This window comes from Vicugna pacos, chromosome 8 (genome assembly GCF_048564905.1).
Source record: "Vicugna pacos chromosome 8, VicPac4, whole genome shotgun sequence".
Classification (NCBI taxonomy): Eukaryota; Metazoa; Chordata; class Mammalia; order Artiodactyla; family Camelidae; genus Vicugna; species Vicugna pacos.
In genome coordinates this window covers 41,481,542-41,509,397 of record NC_132994.1, presented here as the reverse complement: position 1 = coordinate 41,509,397, position 27,856 = coordinate 41,481,542, and the positions used below count along the sequence as shown (strand labels likewise).

The 27,856-nt window shown below is 35.3% G+C and overlaps 1 protein-coding gene and 1 long non-coding RNA gene across 6 annotated transcripts in view; one reads left to right on the top strand and one right to left on the bottom strand.

The window, feature by feature from the left end:
• The window catches only part of FAM184A (family with sequence similarity 184 member A), an 89,319-nt gene that overhangs the window by 49,349 nt on the left and 12,114 nt on the right, over window positions 1-27,856 (top strand). For 4 of the 5 annotated variants that reach the window (XR_012074963.1, XR_012074964.1, XM_072965800.1 and 1 more), the window contains 8 exons: window positions 1,481-1,642; window positions 3,812-3,933; window positions 4,393-4,543; window positions 19,897-20,109; window positions 22,063-22,216; window positions 24,596-24,723; window positions 26,111-26,295; window positions 26,724-26,870. Coding sequence is in view for 3 of the 5 variants with exons in the window: in XM_072965800.1 (XP_072821901.1) it covers window positions 1,481-1,642; window positions 3,812-3,933; window positions 4,393-4,543; window positions 19,897-20,109; window positions 22,063-22,216; window positions 24,596-24,723; window positions 26,111-26,295; window positions 26,724-26,870 (1,262 nt within the window). In the remaining 2 variants the exon portion in view is untranslated. The remainder of the gene's footprint in view (window positions 1-1,480; window positions 1,643-3,811; window positions 3,934-4,392; window positions 4,544-19,896; window positions 20,110-22,062; window positions 22,217-24,595; window positions 24,724-26,110; window positions 26,296-26,723; window positions 26,871-27,856) is intronic. The other variant, XM_072965801.1, reaches the window with a different exon arrangement.
• LOC140697712 (uncharacterized) lies at window positions 5,940-11,353 on the bottom strand. Its single transcript, XR_012074965.1, has 2 exons — window positions 11,275-11,353; window positions 5,940-6,201 (listed from the first exon to the last, which is right to left on the bottom strand). It is a non-coding gene; the product is annotated as an uncharacterized lncRNA (long non-coding RNA).

Genomic DNA, 27,856 nt, shown 5'->3' with positions numbered 1-27,856 from the left:
ATATCCTTGAATTTAATTATTATAATAAATCTGTGAGGTAGGTATTTTTACTGCTATTTTATAGTGGCAGACACAGAACTTTAAACTAGATTTTGTGCTAAGTTCAGTACTCTTTAACTCTGTTACAGTCTTTTTTCTGAAATTCATTCATTTGCTATAAAACACATTCACGGCAAGCCAAATCAACACAAAAAGTGGAGAAGATACAAGAAAGCTATATAGGCTAGGGAACTGGGACATAAATAGAGTGACAGAAAATTTTAAAACATTGTAAATGAATATTATACACAAATATGCTAGTAAATTTTAAAAATTAGGAAAAACTAATATTGTATGACAATTTATAATTTTAAAATGACTTAAAGTGGCTGAACAGCCTGACCAAACCAATTACAACCATAAAAGAAACTAAATAATAGTCCATCATGTATCTAGAGATGCACTACTAGGTCTAGAGGATTTTAATGGATGAATTTTACTAAATTTTCAAAAAGTAAGTAAATCTTGGCTCTGAAAATATTTCAGAGTCCAGAAAAAATGGAAGCTCTTAGCTCATTTTATGAGGTTGGCATCCTTTTAAATATGCTAATAAGATAAAATGCTACCATCACCAGAATTGTTCAGCATGTATGTATATCTGCATGGAAAGGAGACAGGAAGTTGGGGGTGGGGGGTGCAGGTCAGAGAAGGGGTTAAAAAAGGATTTTCATAGTTTTCTTTGTGATGTGTATTTACAGTGAGAAGTACTCAGGCATTAGTTTTAAATTACCAATTGTCACTTCTGTAGAGTTTGGATAAGCTTAACTGTTCTATAAAAATGAGATTTTTACATCATAGCTTTTTCCTAGATACAGTATTTCATTTATTAATCTTAGTTGTTATTGCTGTGAGTGTATGGATCTGCTTAATCAGCAAATTGTATATTTGCTCCTAATTTCAAGAATATATAAATTCAACTCAACAATTTCATGATACAGATTTTTGTGGAAACACAGAAATCACAAGTTATCCTAATTTAAGATGCATTTACCAGCATATCAATATTGACCTATATCTGTCACTTTTATAAACAGATAGAACGAGGCTCATATGAAATACAAGTGATTCAGTTTTAAAGAGCAGGTTTTTAAATCTTTTTATCTAAAAAGTACTTTTTTCCTCAATCTTGGGTATAATCTATCTTGCTTCAGTTCCTTTTTATAAGTATTTGATTATATGCTAGAACCAGGAAGTCTCAGGAGCTTGAGGTATCCATTTATTTACATGGTTGTCATGACAAAGTGAAATCATAAATACAGAAGTCTTTAAAATAAAAACAACAACAGATGAAGGCTATCATGTTGAATGCTTCTTCCAGAATCATCAAGAAAGATCTATTTAGTAAAATTACAATAAAAAAAAAGACTTTAAGAAAACAAACATCACTGCTTTGCTAGTTAATTATACTGAGGCATGTTCAAAGCCCTGTACTTACTTGCAGATTGGCCGCCTCCGAGATCTGGTAAGCAAAAGTGAGCAAGGTCTTGGCTCTGCGGAAGGACTCATTGCAAGTCTTCAGGACTCCCAGGAAAGACTTCAGAATGAGCTTGACTTGACTAAAAACAGGCTGAAGGAGACTAAGGATGCTCTATTAAATGTTGAGGTAATGTCATTATCCCACTGTAATCTAAACATCAGCAAGGTAAAAATATAATTTATTTGCTTTGCTTAAGGTTTGCTGTAAATGTCACCTTTAATAGTGCTTTAGTTTCCTAGGGCTGCCAGAACAAAGTACTTCAAACCAGGTGGCTTAAAACAGCAGGGATTTCTTCTCTCGCAGTTCTGAAGAGTGAAAGCTCAAAGTCAAGGTGTTACCGGGGCCATTCTTCCTTCTAAAGACCTCTTGAGGGGATCCTTCCTTGCCTTTCCTAGCTCCCAGGAGTCCCAGGCATTCCTTGGCTTGTGGCAGCACAACTTCTCTGTCTTCCCTACAGCATTCTTCCTGTGTCCTCACAGCTGCTTATAAGGATACCTGTCATACTGGATTAAGGGCTCACCCTGCTCCAATGTGACTTCATCTATCTCCAAATAAGATCACGGTCATAGGTGCTGGGGTTTGGACTTCTACGTGTCTTTTTGAATACACAGTTCAACTTTTAACGTTTAGTACACACAATTCTTTTACTGGTAAGAGTTTGACCTCTCATGTATAGCAACTGAATGATTCTCTGAGACATACAGATTTCAGAAAGGATCTGTGTTTCCTCTTCCATCCCATGAAGCGGAGCAAATATTTAGGCTGCCTTAAAAGGTAGAGAAGTGAATGCATACAACTAGGAGGGTAGGAGCCAGAGATTTCTGATTTTCTCCTTCAGAGAGATGATTTAAAGCATGGGCTCTGTCAGATTGGTTGCATGTAAATTCTGGACCTACCACTTAGTGTGTAACTTTGGGCACGTTACTTATTCTAAGCCTTAATTTCCTCATCCACACAATGCAGGAGGGACTGGGGATAATGATACACTTACACTGCTACTGTCATAACTGAATGAGGTAAACCATTACAGCACAGTGCTTAGCAAAATAGTAAGGCTTCCATAAGTGTTGCCTTTTATTAATGTTCAGTTTTTTTTGCTTAGAATTGGATTCAGTTTCATTTGTTTAAGGTCTTTGCCTATGTTTACATTGTCCTTCCATCAAATAGTAGAACATAATAAAAATTTTAAGCAAAGTCTTATCAACTGTTCATTTTCTGTCCTGCTGGACAAATGCAATTGAGAAAATACAGGTGCTGCGTCACGGCTTACCATAACTTTGGGTAAGCTCCTTAAAAGCAAGTATTTTCTCTACCTCTTTCCCCTCCCCCAATAATGTCTAATCAAGTGCTTTGCATTCAGTAAAAGAAATACGTTTTTAGTTCTCCATTCATCACTGTCTTTGGTGGAAAAAAAATAATTCCTAGAGGCCAAGTACTTAGTGAAAATGACAGTTGGCTAAGGTGGCTGAATTCAGGTTTCAGTACTGACTGTTTAATAGCCAGGTCAACCGTGTAGAGTGGCAGTTGCAGCATTGACTTGCTGCTTTCTTGTTAATCTGGATATGCCCCTCAACAATGCTACAAGACATGTTATTAGCAAGTGGGTGACAGGATGGACCATCATCTGTCTCTTTTTTCTTGTCCCCTAAGAGCACCTACACTGCTGGCAAGGATCGATGGTTGCCAGAGTTGTCCAAACATTTCATGTCCAGCCTAAGCTCCAAAAAACCATTTGATTTATGCTACTCTACAGAGATTTCATATATATCATATTGTATTACTATAACACTAACCCCATGGACCACTGGTTTCAAGTTACATAATAAAAGTAGTCAGAAGCCTAAATTTCACAGTTACTTCAGTCATGTCAGTGAAGTATGACTGTAATGCTTAAGCTTTGAGCAGCTAGTATACTTTTGATATGAATGTGAATGAATTTAAGTAATGTATCTTCCTATGTAATGTGTGTACCCTTAAAGATAATTGAATGGTTAGATACCATGATATGGAAAGTTTAGTTAAGATTATTAATTTAACACTGACTTTAAACCATGTAGAATAGCTTGTAAACTTATAAGCCTTAATAAAATATAGTTTGCTCAGGGACATTTAAAATACAAAATGGGTACCATAATTTTATTGTCAGAAAATCTCGAATAATTGTCATAGATAGCACTATCAGTTATTGTGCTGTAAGAATTTAAGTTCTAATGCAAGCACTCTGCTTATTTGAAATAAGCAGCAGTGACTTTGCTTTTGAAGACTAATCATCATTGAAAAGTTTTTATTCTGCAGGGTGAGCTAGAACAAGAAAGGCAGCAGCATGAAGAGACGCTTGCTGCCATGAAGGAGGAAGAAAAGCTCAGAGTGGACAGAATGGCCCACGACCTAGAGATAAAATGGACTGAAAACCTTAGGTACATTCTTCACTCTGTCATGGAATCTTATCTACAAAGACATGCGAAAAATGTTTCTCTATTATGTGGCTTATATTGTCTTATTGTTGAAGACATACTAGCAGCATTTTTAATTAATTTTTCCCATGATGAAATGCAGAGAAATTGGAATTTTTTTTTCTGCTTAAATGCAGATGACTTTTGATTTCATTTCCTTGACTATAACATAGGCAGATTACTGACCTGAGGTCAGAAGACTTATTGTTTTAGTACCTAGTCTGCTATTGATCATTTGGTAACTCAGTGATCTTCGGTAAGTTACCAATTTACCTTATGGTTCTTAACTATAAAATAATCACCTCTTATTCTGAGTTGGCTTTTGAGGATTAATTAAATGCTTGGAAAACCTGTGAACAACTATACTACCATTATGAGAGGAATAATTCTCTTTACAAATTAAATGCATTTGTTTTATTTCAGACAAGAGTGTTCTAAACTTCGTGAAGAGTTAAGGCTTCAACATGAAGAGGATAAAAAGTCAGCAATGTCTCAACTTTTGCAGTTAAAAGAGCGAGAGAAAAATGCAGCCAGGGATTCATGGCAGAAGAAAGTAGAAGATCTCTTAAACCAGGTAATTAATAGCCTGTAGATTATGAAGGTTCCCTAGCCAAAGAAATAGAAATAACATTGTGTGTTAATTCACTGTATTTTGTCATTTTTTGTAGGGCAAACTTAAAATTTTTTAAATGTATAAAATCAAGATGACATATTCTTAAACACATGAAACTGTGCTCACTAATGAGGTTACATCTGTGGTCCTAAATACTGAGGAGCACTTACAGTTTTTTTGGTTTAATAACTTGAACTGAGTACATTAAAGATTTTTAATGGAGGTTTTATTTTTTGAAAGTATAACATCTTTTTCCAAGCCATTAGATACCATTTGGGCAATGGAAGGTAAAATTTATTACGTGTTACCCTGATTTCCCAAAACCACTTACCAAAAATGAGCAGTTTACTGCTTTCTCACCAACAGGATGCTCCCTGTTTTGCTTCAGAATGACATAAATGAAAGGTGGTAGTATTTCTAAATCTATCTTCTATGTCAGGCTCACTTTATTTCCAGAGCATTTATAACTATAATTAAAAGACTTTGCACATTTTCACTCATTTACACAACTTCTAAATTTGTGAATTCTTAACATTCTCCTGCAAAGCCAGTAATTAAATGGGACTGACTGCATGAGTCACCAGTAGATAAGCAAGTGCAGAACTTGGATAAGAAGCAGCTCAGTAATTTAGTGCCAGAAATCCACTATTATCTTTCCATTTGTAATCATGATGAATTTCAAAATAAACAGGATAGGCTTTTTGTAAGATTATTTATTACATAGGTACATACGTGCACTGTCTTTCAAGAGTACTTGGGGTCTGCCAATTTGTGTGTAGTATTTCATGATAACTTACAATGTTACCCTGAAAAGGGGGTATACATACATGAATATTTATAAGCTTTTGTGAATAAATTTGAAACCCTTGAGACTCAGATAAAAACAGGAAAACAGCTCTCACTATAGTTGGTCACCATGTTAGCATTGCTTGTTAGCTACCTCCTGTGTACTTATTTTACGTTCCTACCTGGAGATCTAGAAGGACAGATTTTCCTGGGTAAGTGGTACTACCCCTCTGTGATGTTCCTTCTGTACTTAGGAAGATTTAGTTAGTTCAATTGTATGATAAAACTGGAACACATCCTTAAAAATCTTCCTTGTTTTTCAGTCAGAAAGTATTGACATAGACATTTTCTAACTGGACTTGGCACTGTAAAGAGGGCCTACCACCTCCCTCACCTGTTTTCTATCAAATTATTTTTTTCGTTATTCATTTACTCTCTCTTCTGTTAAATTGTCAGATTTCATTCACACTTCTCTGATATTCTGGCATTCTTTTCTTTCCTTTTTTTGGGGGGATGTCTGGTCTACGTTATTCATGCCTGAGAGGACATAATGCTTTCCATCTTGTTTTAGTTCTAGTATTTCAAAATAATTTATTACATGTGGCTCCAATTTTTGCCAGCTTTAGAAAGAATCAGTTTTCAAAGCAGATTAACCATAAATATCAAGATAACCAAGAATTAATAGCCTCCAAAGGTAAAACTGTTCTGTGCTGCTTCAGTCCATTTCCAAAATTTCAGTATCTTCCTATCTCCCCACTTTTAGAATGTGTAGGGCATACACGTTACCGTAGACAAGCTGGCAGATAGCGGCTGCACGCCTGGATGGTTTGTACCTGAAGAAAGTTAAGAAAACAAACTGAACAGAAACACGTTACAGTGAGTGGGCATCATGTTGGAAGTTTCACTCGTTGTAGACATGCGATGACAAACATTCTTGCAGTCTTTCTAGGGGAACTTTGTTTTGGCCAGAAGCCCCTTTTTGGCCCTTTGGATCTTGTTCTCTTGACTCTTCTCAGAGTTTCCTAGAGTGTGTGCTCTGCCGCCTGCTGGGCTCTGCTCCCCAGACCCTCCGCCCCCGACCCCGCCCCCTACAGCCCGTTCACTGCACTCACCCAGCACTGCCGGCACCCTGCGCACTTAGGGAGAACAGACCTGGCTTGGGCTTTGTGGCATTAAGAGGGTAAGAGTGGAGAATAGAATCGGAACAGCCAGGGCTTAGGGAGAAGCATGTATTGTGAAAGGTATCAGAGGACCTGCTTTTTTACATGTTTTAACTATTTCTGAGTAAAATGAACACGAGTCTGTTTTTGTGCCTTAGGTTACACGTATTTCATCCGACTTAGAGCAAAGAAGAAATAAAATTATTTGTCTTTCGCATGAATTTAAACTCTTTGAGAGTTAAATTTGATATAAACTAACCTTCATGGCTTACGGATGAGAAAGTGGGCGTAGAGAAGCATAAGAAATTCACGTTTTCTTTAATGCTTTTTACTGAAGATGCTTTTTACTTTATGAAAATTTCCAAAAAGCTACTATTTTTATTTTATTTTATTTTCTCCAATCAGAGTCTAATTTTGTATCTTTTAGTTTTCTTTTAATATTTCATTGTGTTTTTTTTTGCTATCCAATGATTACACTTTAGTCCAAAACTAATAATTATGCTTCCTGGGCTAATTGGTGTGTATTTTTTAATTCATTTAAGGCAAAAGAACTACATTCTTACTCTTCAACTCTGTCTAAAGAAAAGTGATTATGTAGATTCCTCTGTGATCATATTTCTATTTGTGATCCTAAACTGTCATCATGTATTTCTTCAGTTCACCTTTTTCAAGACAGATTTATTTGGGGTCCAGTATGACTTCATATTCCAATGCCCTCATTCAGATCAGTGGACTGAGAAATCTGAGAGACACACCAGATCATTCACACATTCAGAGCTGTGGAATTTTGTGCTTTACGTCTGAGTCTCCATTTTGAACTTAGAGGCCACAAGTCCATTTAGCTGGTTATAGCTGCTGCTCTGCCTTCCAAGGCCACCCAGGATCTGCCCATCTCTCACCACTTCCTGCACTGCCACCCTAGTCCAAGCCATTTGTAGTTCTCTTCTGCACCGCCCCTGGAACCTTCAGTCTCCCTACTTCTCCTCTTGCCCACCTACAGATTACTTTCCAACCAGCCAGAGAGATACTCTCAAAATACTAAGTGGGGTCATGTTACCCTTCTGCTTCAAATTCTCCGTAACTTCCCATCGCCTTGAGAACACAATCCACACTCTTATTGTGGCCCCGGGCTGCATGGTCAGTGTCATCTCCTGCTACTCTCTCCCTTCCTTTTTTTTACTGTCATAATGGACTGCTTGGAGTTTCTGGACCACCCACACCATGTTTAATTCATCTCAGGGCCTCTGCCTCTGCCAGTCCCTCCACATGGAATCCACTTTGTCCAGATCTGCGTGGCTCGTTCCTTTACTTTATTCAATTCTCTGCTCAAATTTTAACTCTTCAAAAAGATCTTCTTTGATTACTTTCTCCAAAATAGCACCTCTGTCACTCTCTCTCCTTATTCTACTTAGTGTTTCTTCAAAACATGTTACCCCCATGGCATTATGCTGATTCTCTTCCCTGTTAGAATGTAGTTCCACCAGAGTGGGATTCCTGGCGTGTAAACTGAGCCTGGCGTATAGTAAGCACTCAGTAGTTGTTGAACAGAGTGAGGAAAGACTAAGGCACTGCATCCCAAGAGGAGGCTGTCAAATATATGAAATACAAATAATTCTGCCCAATTAGGACCTGAATTAGGTTTATTTCACTGAGAATTACAAGAAATTATAAAGGAACAAATCATGTAATTTGATGCAATACTTTGGTAAAGGAGAAGGAGATGTTAAAGCTGACTCAGGATTTGAAACCAGGTAATGAAAAGGAGATCATGGTCTGAGTCAGGGAGGTCACGGCAAGCTGCTTCACTGAGGCGGGTGACATGGTAAGTTTGATATTAGATGTACTGATTTTACAATCACAGGATATTTTGGAATTTTTCACACTCAGTAGGAAAGAACAATGACATGAGTTAAACAGAGCATTGAAATAAATGTTGTGTAAAAAAAGAATGTGGGGTGTCTCACTAGTATTTGATATATAATTACATATTGATACTTGTGTTTGGGATATATTGGGTTAAATATACACCTAAAAATAATTTAACCTTTTTTTTAAATGGCTACTAAAAATTAAAATTACACATGTGACTCTCAATTATAATTCTATTAGACAACACTGGTCTAGACTATTTAGAACACAAAATTTTTGAGTAAATTTGGCACTACAAGCTAAGTACTCATTCTGCTGGCTCCATCTCTTAACTCTTAAGTTTTATATCAGATGAAGAAATTCTCTCTTTAGAAACTGTATTTCTTGCTATTGAAAAAAAGATGATGTTTTCATGAGTTTTATGCCTGTTTTAAATGAGTAACAGTACTGTCTTTTAATGGAAGAACAGCTTCAGAGACCTGGAAACTATGTAAGACAAATATGAGAGACCCAGCCTGAACCCTGGGAAAAGAGATGGCTTGGGTAAGGAAGAGAGAGGTCGAGGGAAGAGGAAGCAAGAAGATGAAAGGAAATAATATGAAGAAAAGAGAAGAACCAGATAGAACAGAGTGGGAATAGCCGGCATGATTCAAATTTGCTTTCTCAGAAAATGCAGAACGGAATGAAAGTCTACTAAAACCCAACCAACATCCATTATACTTCATCCTTCCTCTTTCAGTTCCTGGATTCAAAGTTAATTTGCCATATTTTCCTTAGTAAATATGGAAGTTTGTTTTTAATTTTTCTTCAGTCAGAAAAAATTAATGACAGTCTTACTTTAGCTATATTATAGCCTCTTTTATCAGACTTAGTTATTATTTTTCTACTTGAGATTTTTCTTCTAAAATAAATAGTACTAAATTGTTTTCTGAATTAATTTGCAAGTCTAAAAATACTTAGTTTTGTTTTTCCTGCCCAGACCTCCCCTTTTAGTATTTGTCTATCCAGTTTTTATATTGGCACCTTTAGAAGACAAGAGTGAGAAGACAGAACTATGATATCTATACCTAGCTTTAAAAGAGATGTTAAAATACTGGGCAGTTATTAATGTGTACTGGCCGTGTGTGTGTGTGTGTGTGTGTGTGTATATATATATCTGTTCTGCAAAATACTGTAGTAAAACTGTAATGAAATGCAGGCAGTGTGTGCCTGCAGAGGTCCCAGGGCCCAGAACACACTTGAAAAATACTGAAGAACTTCTAGATAGCATTATAGTAATAAATCAGTTTAATCTATTTCCATTTCATAAGACAAAATACAAAAAAAGAATTAAAATATTTTAAATTTAAAAGAGATCAGTGGATGTATGATTATAAAGTTATTTAAAGACCTAGTCTCTGACAAGTGTCAAGAATTACCTAAATCCTATCCTTCTGAAACTATTCCAAAAAATTACAGAGGAAGGAACACCTCTGATTTTGGTATCACCCTGATACCAAATTCAGAAAAAGATACTACAAAAAAAGAAAATTATAGGCCAATATCACCAATGAACATAGATGCAAAAATCCTCAATCCTCAACAAAATACTAGCAAACTGATCCAACACTATATTAAAAGGATCATACACCATAATCAAGTGGGATTTATCCCAGGGATTGAAGGATTTTTCAATATCCACAAATCAATGTGATACACCACATTAACAAACTGAAGAATAAAAACCATATGATCATCTTAGTAGATGCAGAAAAAGCTTTTGATAAAATTCAGTATCCATTTATGATAAAAATTCTCCGGAAAGTGGGCATAGAGGAAACATACCTCAACATAACAAAGACTATATATGACAAACCCACAGCTAACATCATACTCGGTGGTGAAAAGCTGAAGGCATTTCCTCTAACATCAGTAACAAGACAAGGATGCCCTCTCTCACCACTTTTATTCAACATAGTTTTGGAAGTCCTAGCCACAGCAGTCACAGAAGAAAAAGAAATAAAAGGAATCCAAATTGGAAAATAAGAAGTGAAACTGTCACTGTTTGCAGGTGACGTGATACTATACATAGAAAATCCTAAAGACACCACCAGAAACTACTAGAGCTCATCAATGAATTTAGTAAAGTTGCAGGATACAAAATTAATGAAAAGAATCAAATACCTACGAAGCAACCTATCAAAAAAAGTAAAATACCTAGGAATAAACCTAGCTACGGAGGCAGAAGACGTGTACTTGGATAACAGTAAGACACTGATGAAAGAAACTGAAGACAACACAAACAGATGGAAAGATACTGTGTTCTTGGATTGGAAGAATCAGTATTATTAGAATGGCCATACTGTTCTGGAGAATAGAATAGAGTGGAGCAAATGTTCCAAATATGCTTCTGTTATATAGAGTAAACTATATCCTATAGTAGTCTTAAGTTATCAGTAAAAAAATTATTTACCAAATAAAAATTAGCTTTAGTTATGACACACCAAGGAATAATCACATTATGATAAAAAAAGAACTATGTTTCTTTATGAAAATTTGATTAGTGTCCAAAGTAAAAACCATTTTACAGGAGCTTTTTTATTTAAATTAGTAGTATAAATTTAAAATACTATTTGTATTTTGTGGAGGCAAGAAAGTAAGGCAATTGAAAATGAAATCACATTTTCCCCATATTTGGGGGAGGGAGGGTGTATGTTTTTCCAATGGTTTACCACTCAACATTTCAATGAACTTCTAAAAAATGAACTCAGATCATACATAATTTTACCAAATATGTCCTATAGAAAACAGGGTTGAAATATATTAAGGCATCTCTTCTTCCTTTCCCCCAAGTATAAAACTAGATTATTATTAAATCTTTACATTTTCAGTGATTACCTCATATTTGTTTCTGACCCCCAAATTATGCAGTCAGTCAAGTTAGTCCTTCAGTTCTCATCCACTCACTTCTCGTAACAGAAATCCGTTGAGAACCTACTCCAGTGCTGAGTATGGTGCTTGAAAGCATTATTACACGTTGTAGATTTCTGGGGGGGAAGGATTTAGAACAGGGCTGTTTCTTCTAGGTACTTCAAGAACCATTATCTTAAAAGCTGAACTCTGGTTTACAAGTACTAGCCTTTGGTACCTTGCATAGGTAAGTCTGCCAGCCCACAAGCATCAGACACTATTTTAACTGATGGTGGATAATTTGGACTGTATGTCTTAAATTTCTTTTTGTCTTATTTCTTTCTCAGAACTGTTTTCAACCTAATTTTTCTTGAGCTTATTATAATTAATATTCTTTGTATTACTCTTGCTTTTTGTCCCTCTTTCTTTCACTTAGTTGATTTCTGAATGTTTCCCTTTATTCCCTTTATTTATTCTGAATATTTCCCTTTTCATAGCGGCACTCTCTGGGTGAAGCTTTGCATAAATCTATCAACAATGTAAGTTAGCGGCACTTATAGTTTGTACACAAGGGCATGTTGCGCTTTTGGTTTTGCATAAACATCATCACCGCTTCAAAGCTTTAACTTATGACATAAAAAATAGACTTGGACATTAATAAGATCTGTTTTGTACCTGGGTAACAAAAGCTTCTAACTCTCAGCCATTCATTTGTGTATGTGCATACATCTACCACATTGTATTAATAAGCATATGTTTTATTTTAAAGCCAAGCAAGATTTTACATCTCAAACATGAAATTCATTATTTTAATGTTTATTTTGAAAGATATGGTAACGTTTTTAATAACTATTAACTAGTTGACTATGATAAAATGGAAATAAATATAAGATGTATTTCTTCTTGTGTTAAACTAGCTTATTTTTCAAAAAAGTAGTATCAATTGACTTCTTAAAAGTATTAGATAGTTGTGAAGATTTAGATTCAAAACATATTTTGCATTTTAATAGTTAAAAGATTTAAAACAAAATGGAGTAAATTCCTTTCCTAAGAATTGGCAAAGCTGTTCTTCTACTTACATATACTCAGATATGCAGAAATTCAGCTTCAAAGTAATATTCCAAATACTCATTGAACTTTTTTTCTCTACATATGAAGAGAAAAAATGAGATTTATTTTCACATCAAACCCATACCCAATTTGTTCTTTAAAATAAGTTAACAGAGAGCTAAACATCTTTGAATATTTTTCTAGATATCTAGGGCAGAGGTCAGCAAACTTTTTCTGCAAAAGACCAGACAATAAATATTTTTGGCTTTGTGGGCCACGCAGTTTCTGTGGCAGCTGCCGGCCTCTGCTGTGGTAGTGTGAAAGCAGCCACAGGCAATGAATCCATGTGGCCATGTTCCAGTAAAACTTAATTTACAGAAACCGGCTGTAATGTGCCAATTCCTGACCTAGAGGAATCAAATCTTGAGTCTAGAGATGTTCTGTGAAATTTTGATACTTCTCAAGCAAAACTATGTCCTCATACCTCCCTAATTTCTTTCTACTATGGAAGAAAAGAAAGTTTTACCTACTCTTTACATTCAACTTTATTCTCTCTATCAAAAGCAATTAGAAATACATGAATGCATGAACAACAAGGACCTGCTGTATAGCACAGGGAACTATATTCAGTATCTTGTAATTACCTATAATGGAAAAGAATATGAGATAAAAAAAAAAGACTGAGGAGAGATCAAATGGTGAATTCCATTAGATCATATTCTGACTCTGGGTTTCCTCATTGTGTAATAAAGAATTTGGCTGACATAATAAAAAAAATACATAAACACATTGAATGCCATTTTCTTTAATATATTTTAAAATAAGCAACAAAGATATTTATCTCAATTTTGATGAAATAAGGGTACATTTAGAAATTTTTTTAACAGTCACAGAGAACATAGTAAGAATTCTGGGCATGATTTCTGTATTAATCCAGACTTTCTGACATATGTGCTGATTAGGATAGAAATAAGAACCCAAATAAGATATGATTATTGTCAAAATTAATTGAACTGTACTTCACAACTTTGTCACTTTTTTCTAAATTGTTATAAACGTATAGTGTCCATTGAAATAAAAACAATCTTATTAAAGTTAAATCTATTAGTAACTGAAATGGGAACGCCTTGATTCATCTCCTACAAAATAAGTAAAAGAGGTTTGAAACACAATGAAATCTCCATTAATTAATTCTCTTTTGTAACATCATAGTGATTTAGGATCAACCCTTTCCTCTGCCATCATCCAAACAAGATGCGACCTTGTCAGAGTGTCCTTCAGCAGGGTGAGATCTGACCCCCACCCACACTGTCTTTACCCAGCCTTCCAGGCAAGTTTTCCACTATACGCTGGCTTGTTCTAAAAAAACCCGAATTTATTGTTGATGCCTCTATCCTTTATAAAAGCTTTCTAATTTTTTCAACTTAAGAACGAGAGGATGATTGGAAACATATTCCAGTAATATCTAAGGACATTAAGTAGGCATTATTGTGGTTCTTAATCAATAAACTCAGTTTATAGCTCTTTGAAAATACCAAAAAATTATGAACAATTCAGAATTTTTCAGAATGATCATAACTTCACAAGTGTAAATTTACTTTTCGTAGCCAAACTCTTCAAACATAGCAAATTAGAGGTTAAAAAAGGAAAAACAATAGAAAGAATTAAAATATTCAGATGCCTGCAAACATTTTATACAAGCTTTTATATAAGCTATTGACATACTAGTAAATTATCCTTACTGTCCTCTACTAAACCTATGGTAGCAGTTTTTAATGTTGCTTTATATATTTGAAAGTATTGAATATTAATGTTATGTGGTATAGACTTTCTAATAATTTACGTTGACCTTATCAAAACTAATAAGTATCTTGGCTCAACAAAACTCCATACCTAAAATTTATCAAAAAATGAAATTATATTTATGCATCCTATTTTTCAAAAAATTTTTTAATTTTCTTTTTACAAAAATGAATGAACCCTCTCACATAAAACCTTTAAAAAGCAAATCATTTTTGAAAAAAATCATAATTTATATAACAGCCTTCTCCAAAAACACACAAGCATAAGATGAATAGTTCACTAGTATCTTGATAAATTGATCAAAACTGCAGGAGAGGAGGTCATAGGTAATATTACTTGAGGAAAATGTTTTGTTTTCCTCCTTGATCTCATAAAATGAACTGAGAGCAGAGGATAAGTAAAAAGCTAGGGCTTCAGAGACTTCTCTAGACATTGCTTTAAGATTATCATTAAAGAAGTAGCCAGTGTCTTTAGTTTTATGAATACCAGGACAATGGTTCTCAACTGTGACTGTGCATTAAAGTCATCCATGAAACTTAAAAAATTGAGAGATGGGTGCAGCCTCCTGATAGACTCACATGTGCATGTGTTTGTACCATTTGTATTTGATGGGTTTGGTGCAGTGTTTGTAATAGCAAAACAAAGTGAGATGATCTGAATTTCCATCAGGAAGGATTAAAGTAATTATAGTGTATTTATATTTTGGAATTATGTCTGTCAGGATACATTTGGCTATAAGCAGCAGAACACCCAGTTAACAGTGGCTTAAGCTGCCAAGATACTTAATCAAGAGTTCAGGTACTTTCTGTACTTCTGCTTTGCTGTGTTCAGTGTGTTAACTTTTTGACCTCAAATTTGTCATATCACAGTTGTCACATGGCTGCTACAGCTCCAGCCATCACATTCTTGAATAGCTGTGCTAACGCAGGAGACTCTCCTTAAGCGTGTTTTACTTTTATCAGGAAATAAAATCTTTCCCCTCAAATTCCCCATATACGTCCTCTTAGCTTATTTACTAAAACAGGATGACATGTCCTTAGAATTAGATTACTGAAACTTTCTTAATCCCTATCATAACTCACTCCTTGGTGCTGGGAGTGGGGCCTGCCTTCTTGAAGATAGTGATTTCCATTCAGTCCCTGAACAAGTTCTAGAGTTCAGCTAACTGGGGGAAGAAAGGAAAGGGGAAGATGTGTATTTGGGCATTCGAGGAGGCAAGGAGCAGTGTGCCTGCCATACGAGGTCTGTGTAGTCAGTGAAAAGAACGGGCATACCTAAATGTCATGGATTGTGTACCCCAGAAATGTCACCATGAAAGGAAAAACAAACCTCTAAAAACACAAACTCATTGGCCTTCCTAATGAAGAAATCATTAACTGTCATTGAGTAGATCCATGGGTGTACTCATCTTAGAAGGAGCTACATAGAATTGGGTATGTGAAACACCTGCAGGTCTGGACAGCCTCATGGTTTCACGAATGCAGTAGTGTTTACTCCTCTGAGTAAGACACAGGGAATGGTCTAGGCCAGGCGGCAGCCCCATGGGTGTCTGTTTCAGGACATTAAGCACTGGTCTCTTGAGGTGTGCCCTGGGGCCCCCAAGTCACTTGTGTGTGTAGCCAGTATTTTGTCAGATCATGGCAGATATTCTCTCTACATGGTGTAAATCATGCAGCCATTTATATGATATAGTGAAAAAAACCAACCAAACAAAAGAAAACAAAAAAGGAAATTATATCGAGAGAGGTAAGTCATAAGGCTAGGGAGATAAAGTATTAACATTAATTACTCTTAGGGATTGGAATGTAGTAAGGAAAGGAAATGAAGGAGAATTCCTTTTTATTTTATACACTCCTGTATTTTTTTCACAATGAACACTTAATACTTTGGTAGTTAGGAATAATATGTTAGATGGCCTGGTTTTAATTCCAGACCTGTTTAATTAGAGTGTCCAGGGACCAGGACCTGGGCAAGTACATTTATTGAACTCTACAGAGATGATTCTGATATACAGCCAGGTTTGAGAACCATAGATTACATTTACTATCTCAAGAAATGCTTTGTTTTGAGGACAAACTATTTATATACCTTCTGTATCCTTTCATTTCTGTAATAAGACTCTGGTTTCTTAAATGGGAAAAACCACCACAACAGTACATCAAAACCCAAAGGCTGTAGGTAGGATTTACATAACTAGTGCCATGTCTCATGTTGACATCCCAGCATATCTAGCACCTCAGATTTGATGTTTCAGTTTCTGTTTTGAGGGAGTTCTGCAAGCACCATCGTAGAGGTACAGAATCTCTGTGCAACTGCCCTGTAGGAAATAGGTAAAACTTTCCTTCAGAAAAGTGTATCCTTATGTTTTTTATTTTCATTTGTCTTTTTGAAATTTTTACAACACTTTATTTTCAGAAAGACAACAGTATTTTAAGTGGTAGAGACCAGAAGGTGGCGTTCACTGTCAGCACAGTTTGGCCTTTAAAGTTGTTTGCCAAGTATCTGGTACCTGTTGATCAGTAGACTATATTACATAATTTATATCTGAACTGCTGTGGTAAGAATTTTTTAAATTAGGATTAACATTTTTTTCTGAAATAAGGGCTCTCTTTGGTTTGAGATCAGCAAACTAAAAAGCCTTAAAAATTTTAATTATGACAAATGTACAGAAACCAACACCATATACTACATAATTTGAATATATAATTTGAAGCAACTACTGCTTCTTATTTATTTTCAACAAATGCCTGTCTATAAACTGTTAGGAAAGCACTGATCAAGGTTGCCCAAACTAATGCAAAATCTGCTTTTGTTCTCTTTCGTTGTGAATTAATGAAGTTTTATATTAATATGCATTTCCATAAAGCATATTAAACTCTGCTGTTTAAATTATAGCTATGAAACATTAGTTCATTTTACATTGCTTTGCTCATTAATTCTGTCTTTTAAAGCGCCATGTAACTTTCATGCTGAATAAAGGCTGACAATTTAATGCACTCTACTAATTGATTAATTTATAAAAAGAACAAAATAAGTCTTAATGCTGCATTGCATGATAAAGGCTTTCTGCATATAATTCACTGTTACTGTCTTGAGCATGAATCCAAAGATTTTTAGTTAGCCTTAATATTATTTTGCTGTGCTTTCAAAATTAAGAATATAAAATATCTAAGCTAAGTATATTTGAACACTAAATTGCACGATATTTTTTGCATAGACTTTATATTTTCTTGAGTATAGATACCAAGATTAATCGTGCAGCCTAAAATGAAAAATATTACTTTGGAGTTCTGTCAAGGTAAAGTATATTATGATATAAAATATTTAAGTGTATTAAGCTGTAGAGGTTTGAAAGTGTGCTTAGATTTTAAAGGTATAACTGTTATATGGCTGTGGTACTTCATTTTAAATGTTACATTTCTTCATAAATTTCATCCTTAAATTGTTTAAGTGTGAGTCAAATTTTAATCAGATTAACATATGGGAGCTCTTTTTGATGGAGTAATTTTTGAGTAGGTATTTCAGAAAATGAGATACACTGCTGGAAACCGACTGGCTTCTTACCAACCTAATGCACTTAATTGGAGGTCAGGGTCCAGGGCCACTGCTAGCCCGTGTGGTGCCTGTGTACCAGTCAGAAGATCATGCCCATTTTCTTTGGGTGGACACAGACGGGTACCCAGGCAAATGGCTTGGTGAGCAGTTCATTCGCTGGGCAGATTAGTTCTCACTCGGCCAGGCGCCAAGTAATAGCTTTGACAAATATGAGTTATTATTCTACATGTAACATAGTCTTTTCCTAATGTTCCCATTTATGCTCTGACAGGTTGTCACCAGACTGGGCAGTCACAGGATTTCCCTTGCCGGGTCTGGGACTGGGGTTGGACTTGAGAAGAGAGCGGGTGGGGGCCTTCTCTATTTCAGGGACCAGCTAGCTGGGAAGAAACCTGCTCTACCGTTCACACATCAGGGTTTGCAGACACACATTTTTATTGCCTTTTACTCTTTGTGATTTGTTCTTTCTTTCTGGGTTGTCTTCCCTGTTCACTTTATTTTGATTTTCTTTGCATAAAATGGTGAGAAATCACATGGCATACTAGGTTTTGGTTCTCTGCTCCACAAATAGGGCTTTAGCTGTTGCCCTGCTTTTCTCCTGCAGTCTTCACACTCGCAGGGTTTATTTCGGCTGTAAATCATGAGTGCTACTGCCGTTTGGAAGTGCAGGGAGTTGCATGGCCTAGAGTTAGAGTGTTGCAGTTCACCTTGACTCCAGATGTGAAACACCCTCTGAAATCTTAAGTTTGTATAGAAATTAACAAGTAGAATTCATATAACTTTCAATAGGTGGAGTCACTTCTTTGGAAGTACGTTAAAACAGACCGAGGTTGTATCAGTTGTATAATTTCTCACCAGTGCTCAGCCCTCTCCACAAAGGCAGGTGTGACCTTTATGGCTAATCCTGATGTGCAGCTTTGTCCAGACCCGTTGCAGATGGCTGTCACCTGCCCTCAGCTCATTACAGTCTGGGCCGTTCCCTGCTGCTGGCCTCTGACCTCCCCAGCGTCCAGTCCCTCCTTTCTTATTTTGTGTCTCTGGTGATCCGCCACCCTTTCTTTCCCGGGTCCCTTCTGCGGTGAGACATGTGAGGAGGCCTTTATGTGCCTCCCATCAACCAAGAGAAAGTCTTCCTAGTTACAGAAATTCACTTTGAAGTTTCCTCTTTCTTGGCCAGAGAAACTGTTTTACTTATGTATAAATACAGCATCTTAAGTCACTTAATAGGAAACGTTTCACAACTTTTTATCTGGTTCCCCCAAGTTCTCCCTAGCCTCAGACTTCTACTAGAATGTAATTGAGTTCTCTAGTTTCAAGTTTTCCTGTATATGAGAAGAGAAATAGATCAAATAAAATGGCTTCATCAAATCTGTTTTCAGAAGGAGGAACAACAAATCAGTTTTCCATTGTGAAAGAAAAGCACCTGTCATTATTAAACTAGAGGATTGTGAGAGGTTTGTGATTTTTAAAAAGCTTGAAGGTTTGCAAGTCCTTTGAATTCAGTTGAAATTCAAAAATAAAAATGTTTCTTTTTATACCAGAATTCTAAATTATAGAATGATAAATCTTTTACAGCAATTTTTTAATCCTCAAATAATCTTAGCTAATGTTTATTGAGCACTTACTACATGCCAGGAGCTGTTCTAAGTGAACTGTGTGTAGTAACTCTTCGTCTCACACAGCCTGGGGAGAGATTGATACTACCAAGTGGAAGAGCTAGGATTTTAACCGAGAGCCCAGAGTCTTAACTATTAAACTAGTAACTATTAAAGTTCAACTTTGCTGCCTCAAAAGTAAGCAGCTTAACTTCTCACACTAGGTAGTGTGATACTGTAAAGTGACCATAATCTAATAAACATGGTAGTTATCTTCTGTTTTTATTTCACATTATGAATTTTTATTGCAGTGCAACATAGGTGTTCATTATGTTTCTAAATGTGGGCTGCAGTGTTCTTTAGAGAGTCTACAAACATAATACCACTAAAACAGCCTATTTTTAAGGGTAATTACTGAAAACAATAAAAGTGGTAAAACCTAAAAATTAGATATTTATGGATATATTATAAAACATTTTAAGTAGATATTTTGTTGAGGCAGCTTTTACTACTGTTCATTTTTTTGAAATGTTTTTTTCCCTTAGATAGGCGATTTGTAAAATATGCCTTGTATCTATTCTTCTTTGTGTACCATTCTGTGGCACAGATTTCCTTGCTGAAACAGAATCTGGAGATACAGCTTTCCCAGTCTCAGACCTCTTTGCAGCAACTGCAAGCCCAATTTACACAGGAACGACAACGACTTACACAAGAGCTTGAAGAATTAGAGGAACAACATCAACAAAGACATAAATCTTTAAAAGAAGCACATGTCCTTGCATTTCAGACTATGGAAGAGGAAAAGGAAAAGGAACAAAGAGTAAGTTCAAAGTGACATGTTCAAAAGTAATCCAACAGCCTAATAACCATTAGTCTTCTGATTCTAAAGCATATGTTTTTTGCTCCCCCAAAATGATGTATTGCTTTATTTCAGTGTGCTTTCTAGGATATGACTGTCTTGTAGGGGTCACAGTGATTTAACATACATACTTGTTGCATGCTATAGCAGACAAATTAGACGAGAGCCAACGTTTTATTTCTGTTCCCCATTATAATGCCAAATTCATGATCAGACTAATACACTGATTTGTCAAATGTTAGCAGTGATTAAATAAATTTAGTTGTAACCACTATAAATACTATCTTGAATTTATAATAGTCTTTTCATCAAATTTTTAATTTTTCAGTCTGGATCTACAAAAGACATGTGTATCCAAGGAATATATATTTTTTATTCCACGTTTTCCCCCTCACACTTTTTATTATGTACAGAAGTCACAGTGAAATGACATTGGAAACATTTAAAAATAGTACAGTTCCCTATATATGGCCCCAATGGCTATATGAAAAGTAGTGATACAAACAAATCACTCAGAGAAGACTTAAATAGATACACTATTGGTTTAATTATTTGCCAGAATCTCCCCATATCCATTGTTTAGTTCTGTGTTAAAATGTTAGACACAGTGTTATTAATTTTGGTTTAGTTCATTTCTTAACACTGTATTTTTCAATTTCTTCTAAGGGTCTTATGGATAACTAAGATAAAGATTTGATAGAAAAAGTTTTACTACTAATAATTTTCACCGTGTAAAGTTATTACAGATACACATTTTTGATCCTGGACTTAGATACAGACGCTTTTAAGAAGTGGTATGTTATTAAAAATTATTAAAACAAAAAAGTCGTATTGTTTCAAGAAATAAGTTGTAGTTGATTGATCTTGTCCAGAACATCAAGGAAGTTCCTGCATTCGATCTGCTTGCATTGCTAAATAATCCATTTGTTGGATACCATTTGTGAATTGGAATAACAGATAAGCTTTCATATCAGTACTTTCATTTTACACATTCAGCCTTTCAGAACTGAATCATTTTTCAAAAGAAATCATAACCAGCAATTTCATTGTCGGTTATTAGGTACCCAAGCTACCTGAGTCATGTTGTCTATACTGAAAGTCCTTTATTTTACCTATAGTCAAATGCTTTATGTTTCAGAAAGAACATAAGTAGTCAAATAATTTTTAAAAGTGGCACTCTAGAGTAATGATGGAAGAAATACAGCCGTAATTATAATGTGCTATCTTTCTCAGAAACCTTTCATGTTATATAGTAAGAAAAACCCTTCCTGGCACAGTTCAGTCTCTTAAACTTGAAGTTCCCTGAGCTCTCTCTTTTTTTCTTTTGTGGCCACATATCTTCTCTTCGTCTGAGCCACATATAGTCTGTTCCCTCTGGCTAGGCTTTTAAAACTAATCATATGAAAACTACCTACTCTCAGAGCTTTTGCTTCTGTTCACAAATGCAGGAGCAAAGACTGAGGAGAAAATAGCTGCAAAAATGTTACAGTTGCTTGGACTTGTAAAAGCTCTCCTCTCTTCCTAATCAGAAGATCTTTTCTGATCTGCCCTTCGCCACCTCTTTCCTAAGTCTACATCTGTGCACACAGAAGAGTTACTTGTTTATTTTAGGCCGTTTACACCCCTTAGCAGCTTTAGAAAATAGCTTTATTAGTAAACTGCCTTAGATAAAGGGTCCATAGCTCAATTCATCAGCATGTATTGACTCAAACTGTTTCCATGATGATTATTCTACTGAAGTGACCCTACTAATTTGTTTTCTAATGATGATCATCTTATATCTAATTTTCTTGAAAATGAATTTAAAACGCCTCGTTTTCCTTAAATAATAACTGAGTTTTAGTTATTCTATTTTGTTTGCATTTCCCTTCTGTATTCTAGCATAATAATTTGAATATGTTTCTTTCGTTCTAGGCTCTTGAAAATCATTTACAACAGAAACATTCTGCAGAGCTTCAGTCGTTAAAAGATGCACACAGAGAGTCAATGGAGGGGTTCCGGATAGAAATGGAACAGGAACTTCAGACACTTCGGTTTGAGTTAGAAGATGAAGGAAAGGCTATGCTTGGTATTTTGAAAAGATTATAATCCTGTCTATTTATTTTTACATTGTCCTAAGTTTAAAATTCAAGAAGAAATCACAAAGTTTTTCTTAATTTTTGAAAAATCAAAATGAACATCAAAGTGCTGTATGTATTTTATTTGAGGTTACTGGATGAAGGAGCAAGTATGATGGAGTGGAATGGAAGAACACAGACAGTAAAGTGAGGTCCCCTCAACTTTCTTCGTACTCTGGCTGTGAGAGCAACACCCAGTGGTGCTTCTGTGTTTCGTTAAGGGACTAAGTGGAGTCAGGACATTCAGGCTCCCCATTATCCAGTGACTGAAGGGATTAGATGAGCAATGGAGCCACGTGTCTTTAGACACGATTGTCATTTTGGTTTTTTTTTTCCCACTACAGGATTTTGTTTTAATGAGAAAAGTCATAGTTAGGTCTGACTTCCTGTTTGGGTATTTTTCAGTTTTTTTAATTAAGTAGGATTTTATCTTTGAGATGTTAAAATCACTACCGTTTTTACAGGAGATCAATTGAGTTTGAAAGAAAAACTGAATGTGTATTTAAAGGGTTTGGGGTTTTTTTTTTTAGGGTCATTTAATAACTTTTTATTCCTGCCATCTCATTTTCCTTCTGGTTGGATGTTTCTCCCCCAATTCTTATGTTTTTAATGTCTGTTCTCACATTTCAGTGGTCCACTCTTTCCAAGTAAGAATTGGAAACAAAAAAGACCAAAGTGTTGTGAATATTTGGGGCCTCAAAGGGAAGCCATTTGACCCACTTTATCACCTCCACTATTTGAGTCCTCGGCCAAGTCCTTATAGCTCTCTCCTCTTCCTGAGGAGAGGTAAAAATGGGCCAGGTGTTGGAACTCTTGCCTACTGAAATGTGATTTAAATCCCTCTTTATTGACAAAAGGGCTTTTTATGATTTATTAACCTTAAACTTTTTATTTTGAGACAATTGCAGATTCACATGAGGTTATAAGAAATAGTACAGAAAGATCCTCTGAACCCTTTACCCAGTTTCCCCCAGTGGTAACATTTTCACAACTGAAGTGAATATCAGAGCCAGGATGTTGACCCTGATCTTGTCAAGATGCAGAACATTCCCATCACCGTGAAGGTCCCTGTTGTCTGTTTATAGTCATGTGTACTTCAGTCTCCTCCCTCTCTTTAACTCCTGGCAACCATTAATCTCTTTACCATGTCTATAATGTTGTCATTTTAAAAATGTTATAAATGTTGTAAGTGGAACTTTTGAGATTGGCTTTTTTTACTCAGCACAACTCTCTGGAGATTCATCCAGATTGTTGTGTGTATTAATAGTTTGTCCCTTTTTATTGATGAGTAGTATTCCATTGTATTGACAATACCATATTTGTCGCCCTTCACCCACTAAGGAATATCTAGGTGTTTTCAGTTTTGTTCAAATTTAAGTGTCCATTTCTCTGGGTTAAATGCCCAGGAGTTGAGTTGCTAGGTCATATGATAATTGTTATATTTAGTTTTTTAAGAAACTGCCCAAACTGTTTTCCAGAGTGGCTATACCATTTTACATCCCCACCAGCAATGTATGAGTACCCAGTTTCTTCACATCCTCACCTGCATTTGATGTTGTTACTATTTTGTATTTTAGCCATTCTGCAATGTAGTGATACAGTGTAGTGATATCTCATTGTGAATTTTACTTTACATGTCCCAGTAGCCAATGATGTTGAACATTTTTCCCTCTCCTAGGAAATTTGGGTGCGCTTTCATTTTAACTCATGTTCGTTTCTGATATCCCATTTAATTCCGTGACTTGCTGCCTTTCCCTCTAGTCTGTGCAGTTATAAGAACAGGGTCATATTATTTTCTCCCTCAGTATAGTACCTGGCATTCGGTGAATGTGGATTGTATGAAATAATCTCAAATTCAAATAAAAATAATGACTTCCAAATCACTAAGAACATTCACCAGCCAGTGCTTAATGTCTTTCAGGGATCTTGTGGAAGAAGTCATACCTGGGTGGGAAGTTGCCTCCTAATATATATTATAGTATCATTCAACTCTACAGTGTATTATTCTAATAGTGAATGAGAAGAATTTTAAAAATTACATCTCCGTTAACACCTGACTTGCAACCTTAAAACATGTATATAAATACCTCGATCCATTTGAGCAACTAAAAATTTTCTCATTCTCATCAAATCTAGATGACCTCTAAATTCATGATATTCTCTGTAGACTGTAATATTTTAAGGGGCATACACAATTCTGTGATATTTTAATTACATACACAAGTATCCTGTTTTTAAAAAATAATACTCTGTAACCTTTATAATTTTACTCTAAAATGCTGATAATATTTAAAAAATACACTAAATCTCTTTTTTTCCGTGGATTCCAGCTTCTTTACGCTCAGAACTGAACCATCAACACGCAGCTGCAATTGATTTGCTACGGCACAATCATCAGCAGGAACTGGCAGCTGCTAAAATGGAATTAGAGAGAAGCATGGACATGAGCAGAAGACAGGTAAGGAACATTCTATTCTGTGATAACTTCCTACATGTCAGTAGATCTGAGTGTTCACAGTTTCATGAAAATCGTTTTTAATAACTAGTATTTTCACTAGTAATTATTTACTGTCTACATGAAAGAGATTTATTTTTAAAGGGAAGTAGGTAATTTGTCTTAGTATAATCATTAAATGTCAGTTTATTTTATTACCTTTTAATTGAATATTTTGAATTTTACTTGCATCTTGGGAATGCAAACAATGAAATACAAATAATACAAAGAGTGAAAACAGAATACTATAGAACTACAGTGTCCAGTAGAACTTTCTGTGGTGATGGATCTTTTCTGTGTCTGTGCCATCCACTATAGTAGTCACTAGCCAGATATGTCTAGCGTGACCAAGGAGCTGAATTTTTAATTTTATTCAATTTCGGTTAATTTAAACTTGAATTTAAACAGTCATATTGGATAGCACAGCTATAGAAGTAGCAGGTCCGCAAGAAGAAGAAAGAGAGTTAATATTTCCATATCACTAGCAGTTACTATTCACGCTTTTCAAATTTTGCTCATTACTTTTCAAATTTTGCTCATTAGCCAAGTGTACCTCCTTTAAGTTTGTGATCTTGAATGTATCTCTCAATGAATGAATTTCCAGGCATAGTACAGTGAGGACTATTATTTATTAGTTTATTACCTATGACTTTCACTTGGTTAGTCTTCAGATATGTTTATGATCAGCTCAAAGTTTTCTTCATTACTAGAAAGTTATAAATGAGCCACCTTTTAACCATGGAAGGAAATTATATTCTCTTCATCTAGGTTGACATTGATCATTAACAATGTCTAGGCCTCCAGAAGTTGCAGGAAACAATGACTTCTAGGAAAATGGAAGGGGGAGCTTATCTGTCAGGCAGGATAACTGCTGGATCAGCAGAAAGCAAACTGTCTGCTTTCTAAGCCATGGGATGTGTGTGTGTGTTAGGATCGCCTCCATAGATACAGGTCCTTTTTAACTTAAAGGACAGTGGTGCCAACATTTTACTCCAAAACCATGTTACTTACTGAATGCCTAAGAGTCCTGTGTTCTGATCTCAGCTCTGCCATCGATTATAGATAATCCTTGGACAAATCATCTCTGGGGTATTGGTTTCTTCATTTATAAAATGAGGGAGATTTGCTTATATGGTCTTTTGGGTCCTCTGTGGCCCTGAAATTATTGAAGCTGCATCCATATTCATATATATGAAAAGAGAAGAGGCCTTGAAGTTTCCTTATTCCCGCAGTTTGCTTTTGAAGCAGTGTTAGATTTATCACATTTGACATTCTAGTATGTTAGTTTCTTTCCCTTAAACACAGAAAGTAAATATGTAGAAAACTTTTAAGAACTATTTGTATTTTTCAGAGTAAGGAGCACATGTGTAGAATAACCGATCTACAAGATGAAGTAAGGCACAGAGAGCATCACATCTCAGACTTGGATAAGGAGGTGCAGCACCTTCATGAAAATATAAGTGCCCTAACCAAAGAACTGGAATTTAAGGGAAAAGAAATTCTCAGAATACGAAGTGAATCCAACCAGCAGATGAGGTATGCCATTAATTACAGCAGAAGGAATTTGTAGTGTTATCTGAAAGGCTACTGCAGTATATTTGGCAATACATGCCTATTTTTATGACTAGATTGCCTTCTAGTAAGATATTGAAGACCTTACTTGTTGACTGTATTATAATTTGAATTTAGGAGAAATTTTTATAGTTTGAATGATGTATATGCATTCATTAACTTTGGAAATTGTATATAATTACCTAAAAATCTTTTAAAATGTTATTTAGAAAAGCATTAAAGGAGACAACTTTAACAAACTAGAGGATTAGAGCAAAGCAAAGCAAATAGGCTGTTTCCAGCTAATTTTCTATATATTATACCTAAAACCATTTCAACTATGGTAGAGTATAGAAAGTTTTAAAAGCTTGACTTCAGAATAACGTTTTCTTAACTAAAAATAAATTAAACAGGTTGCATGAACAAGATTTAAACAAGAGACTTGAAAAAGAGCTGGATGTCATGACAGCAGACCACCTCAGAGAGAAAAATATCATGCGAGCAGATTTTAATAAGACTAACGAGCTACTCAAGGAAATAAATGCAGCTTTACAAGTGTCGTAAGTCACGTTATATTGAAGAAAATTCATATGTGGATGATATACTGAGGAGCACTGTGTCTAACCTCAGATGAGCTAGTCTTTTGAATCTAATTAAATGATACTTTAAAAAAAACCTAAGTGCTATATTACAGATGGTAATTGCACTATGATATACTGTTTAATTAGGAGAAGGAAGTTGAATGATTATGTTTTATCAGCTCTACTGCTACAATTTGACCAAGACAATACTTGTCCAAAGACTGTCCGTCAGGATCATGAACTATAATGCCATGATGAAAGCTCAAAAGATGTCCATTATTTAATGTTAAGTAAAAAGAGCATATTGTGACCAGTGGGAATATTGTGATCCTATACATACAGTAATAGTACATATTTTGAAAAAATATCAAAAGATCTTATAAAACAATTAGAAAATTTTAATGGTGGTGATTCCCTTCAAAGACTGGATTAGGAGGTATTGGACTTGGGGAAGAGCAAAAATTTCCTTTTTATTTATACACTCTACTTAGATGTTTTTTGAATTCCTACAACAAGCATTTAATTGTTTTATGATTTAAAAAATCAATAAAGGTAAAACAGCACAAAGTTACTACCTATACACAGTAACTCCAATATTGTTAAAACCAAAAGTTCTAATTATTGCTTAATGTTTGAAAAAAAAAATTCGTAGCCCCTCTTTCTCACACACTTAACTTATAAACTTCTATAGCCAAGGCAGCTAGCAGTCACTCCACCTAAACCGTGGTCCAACTTAAGTTATCTCAGATTTAATCTGAGCTCTAAGCTGCTGCAAATGGTTTATTCACCTTCAGTGTTTCCTCTTCCAGTCAATTAAAAAGGCATCATAAAAATATATAAATGCTTCCGCAAACTTCAGTAAAGTCAAAGTAGTGACTAAACCCATTACCCTCAGTCTCAAAGTCAGAAGGAAACTCTTCACTCCAGTGTGCCTTATCCTGCCTCATCCCACAGCCACCCTTACT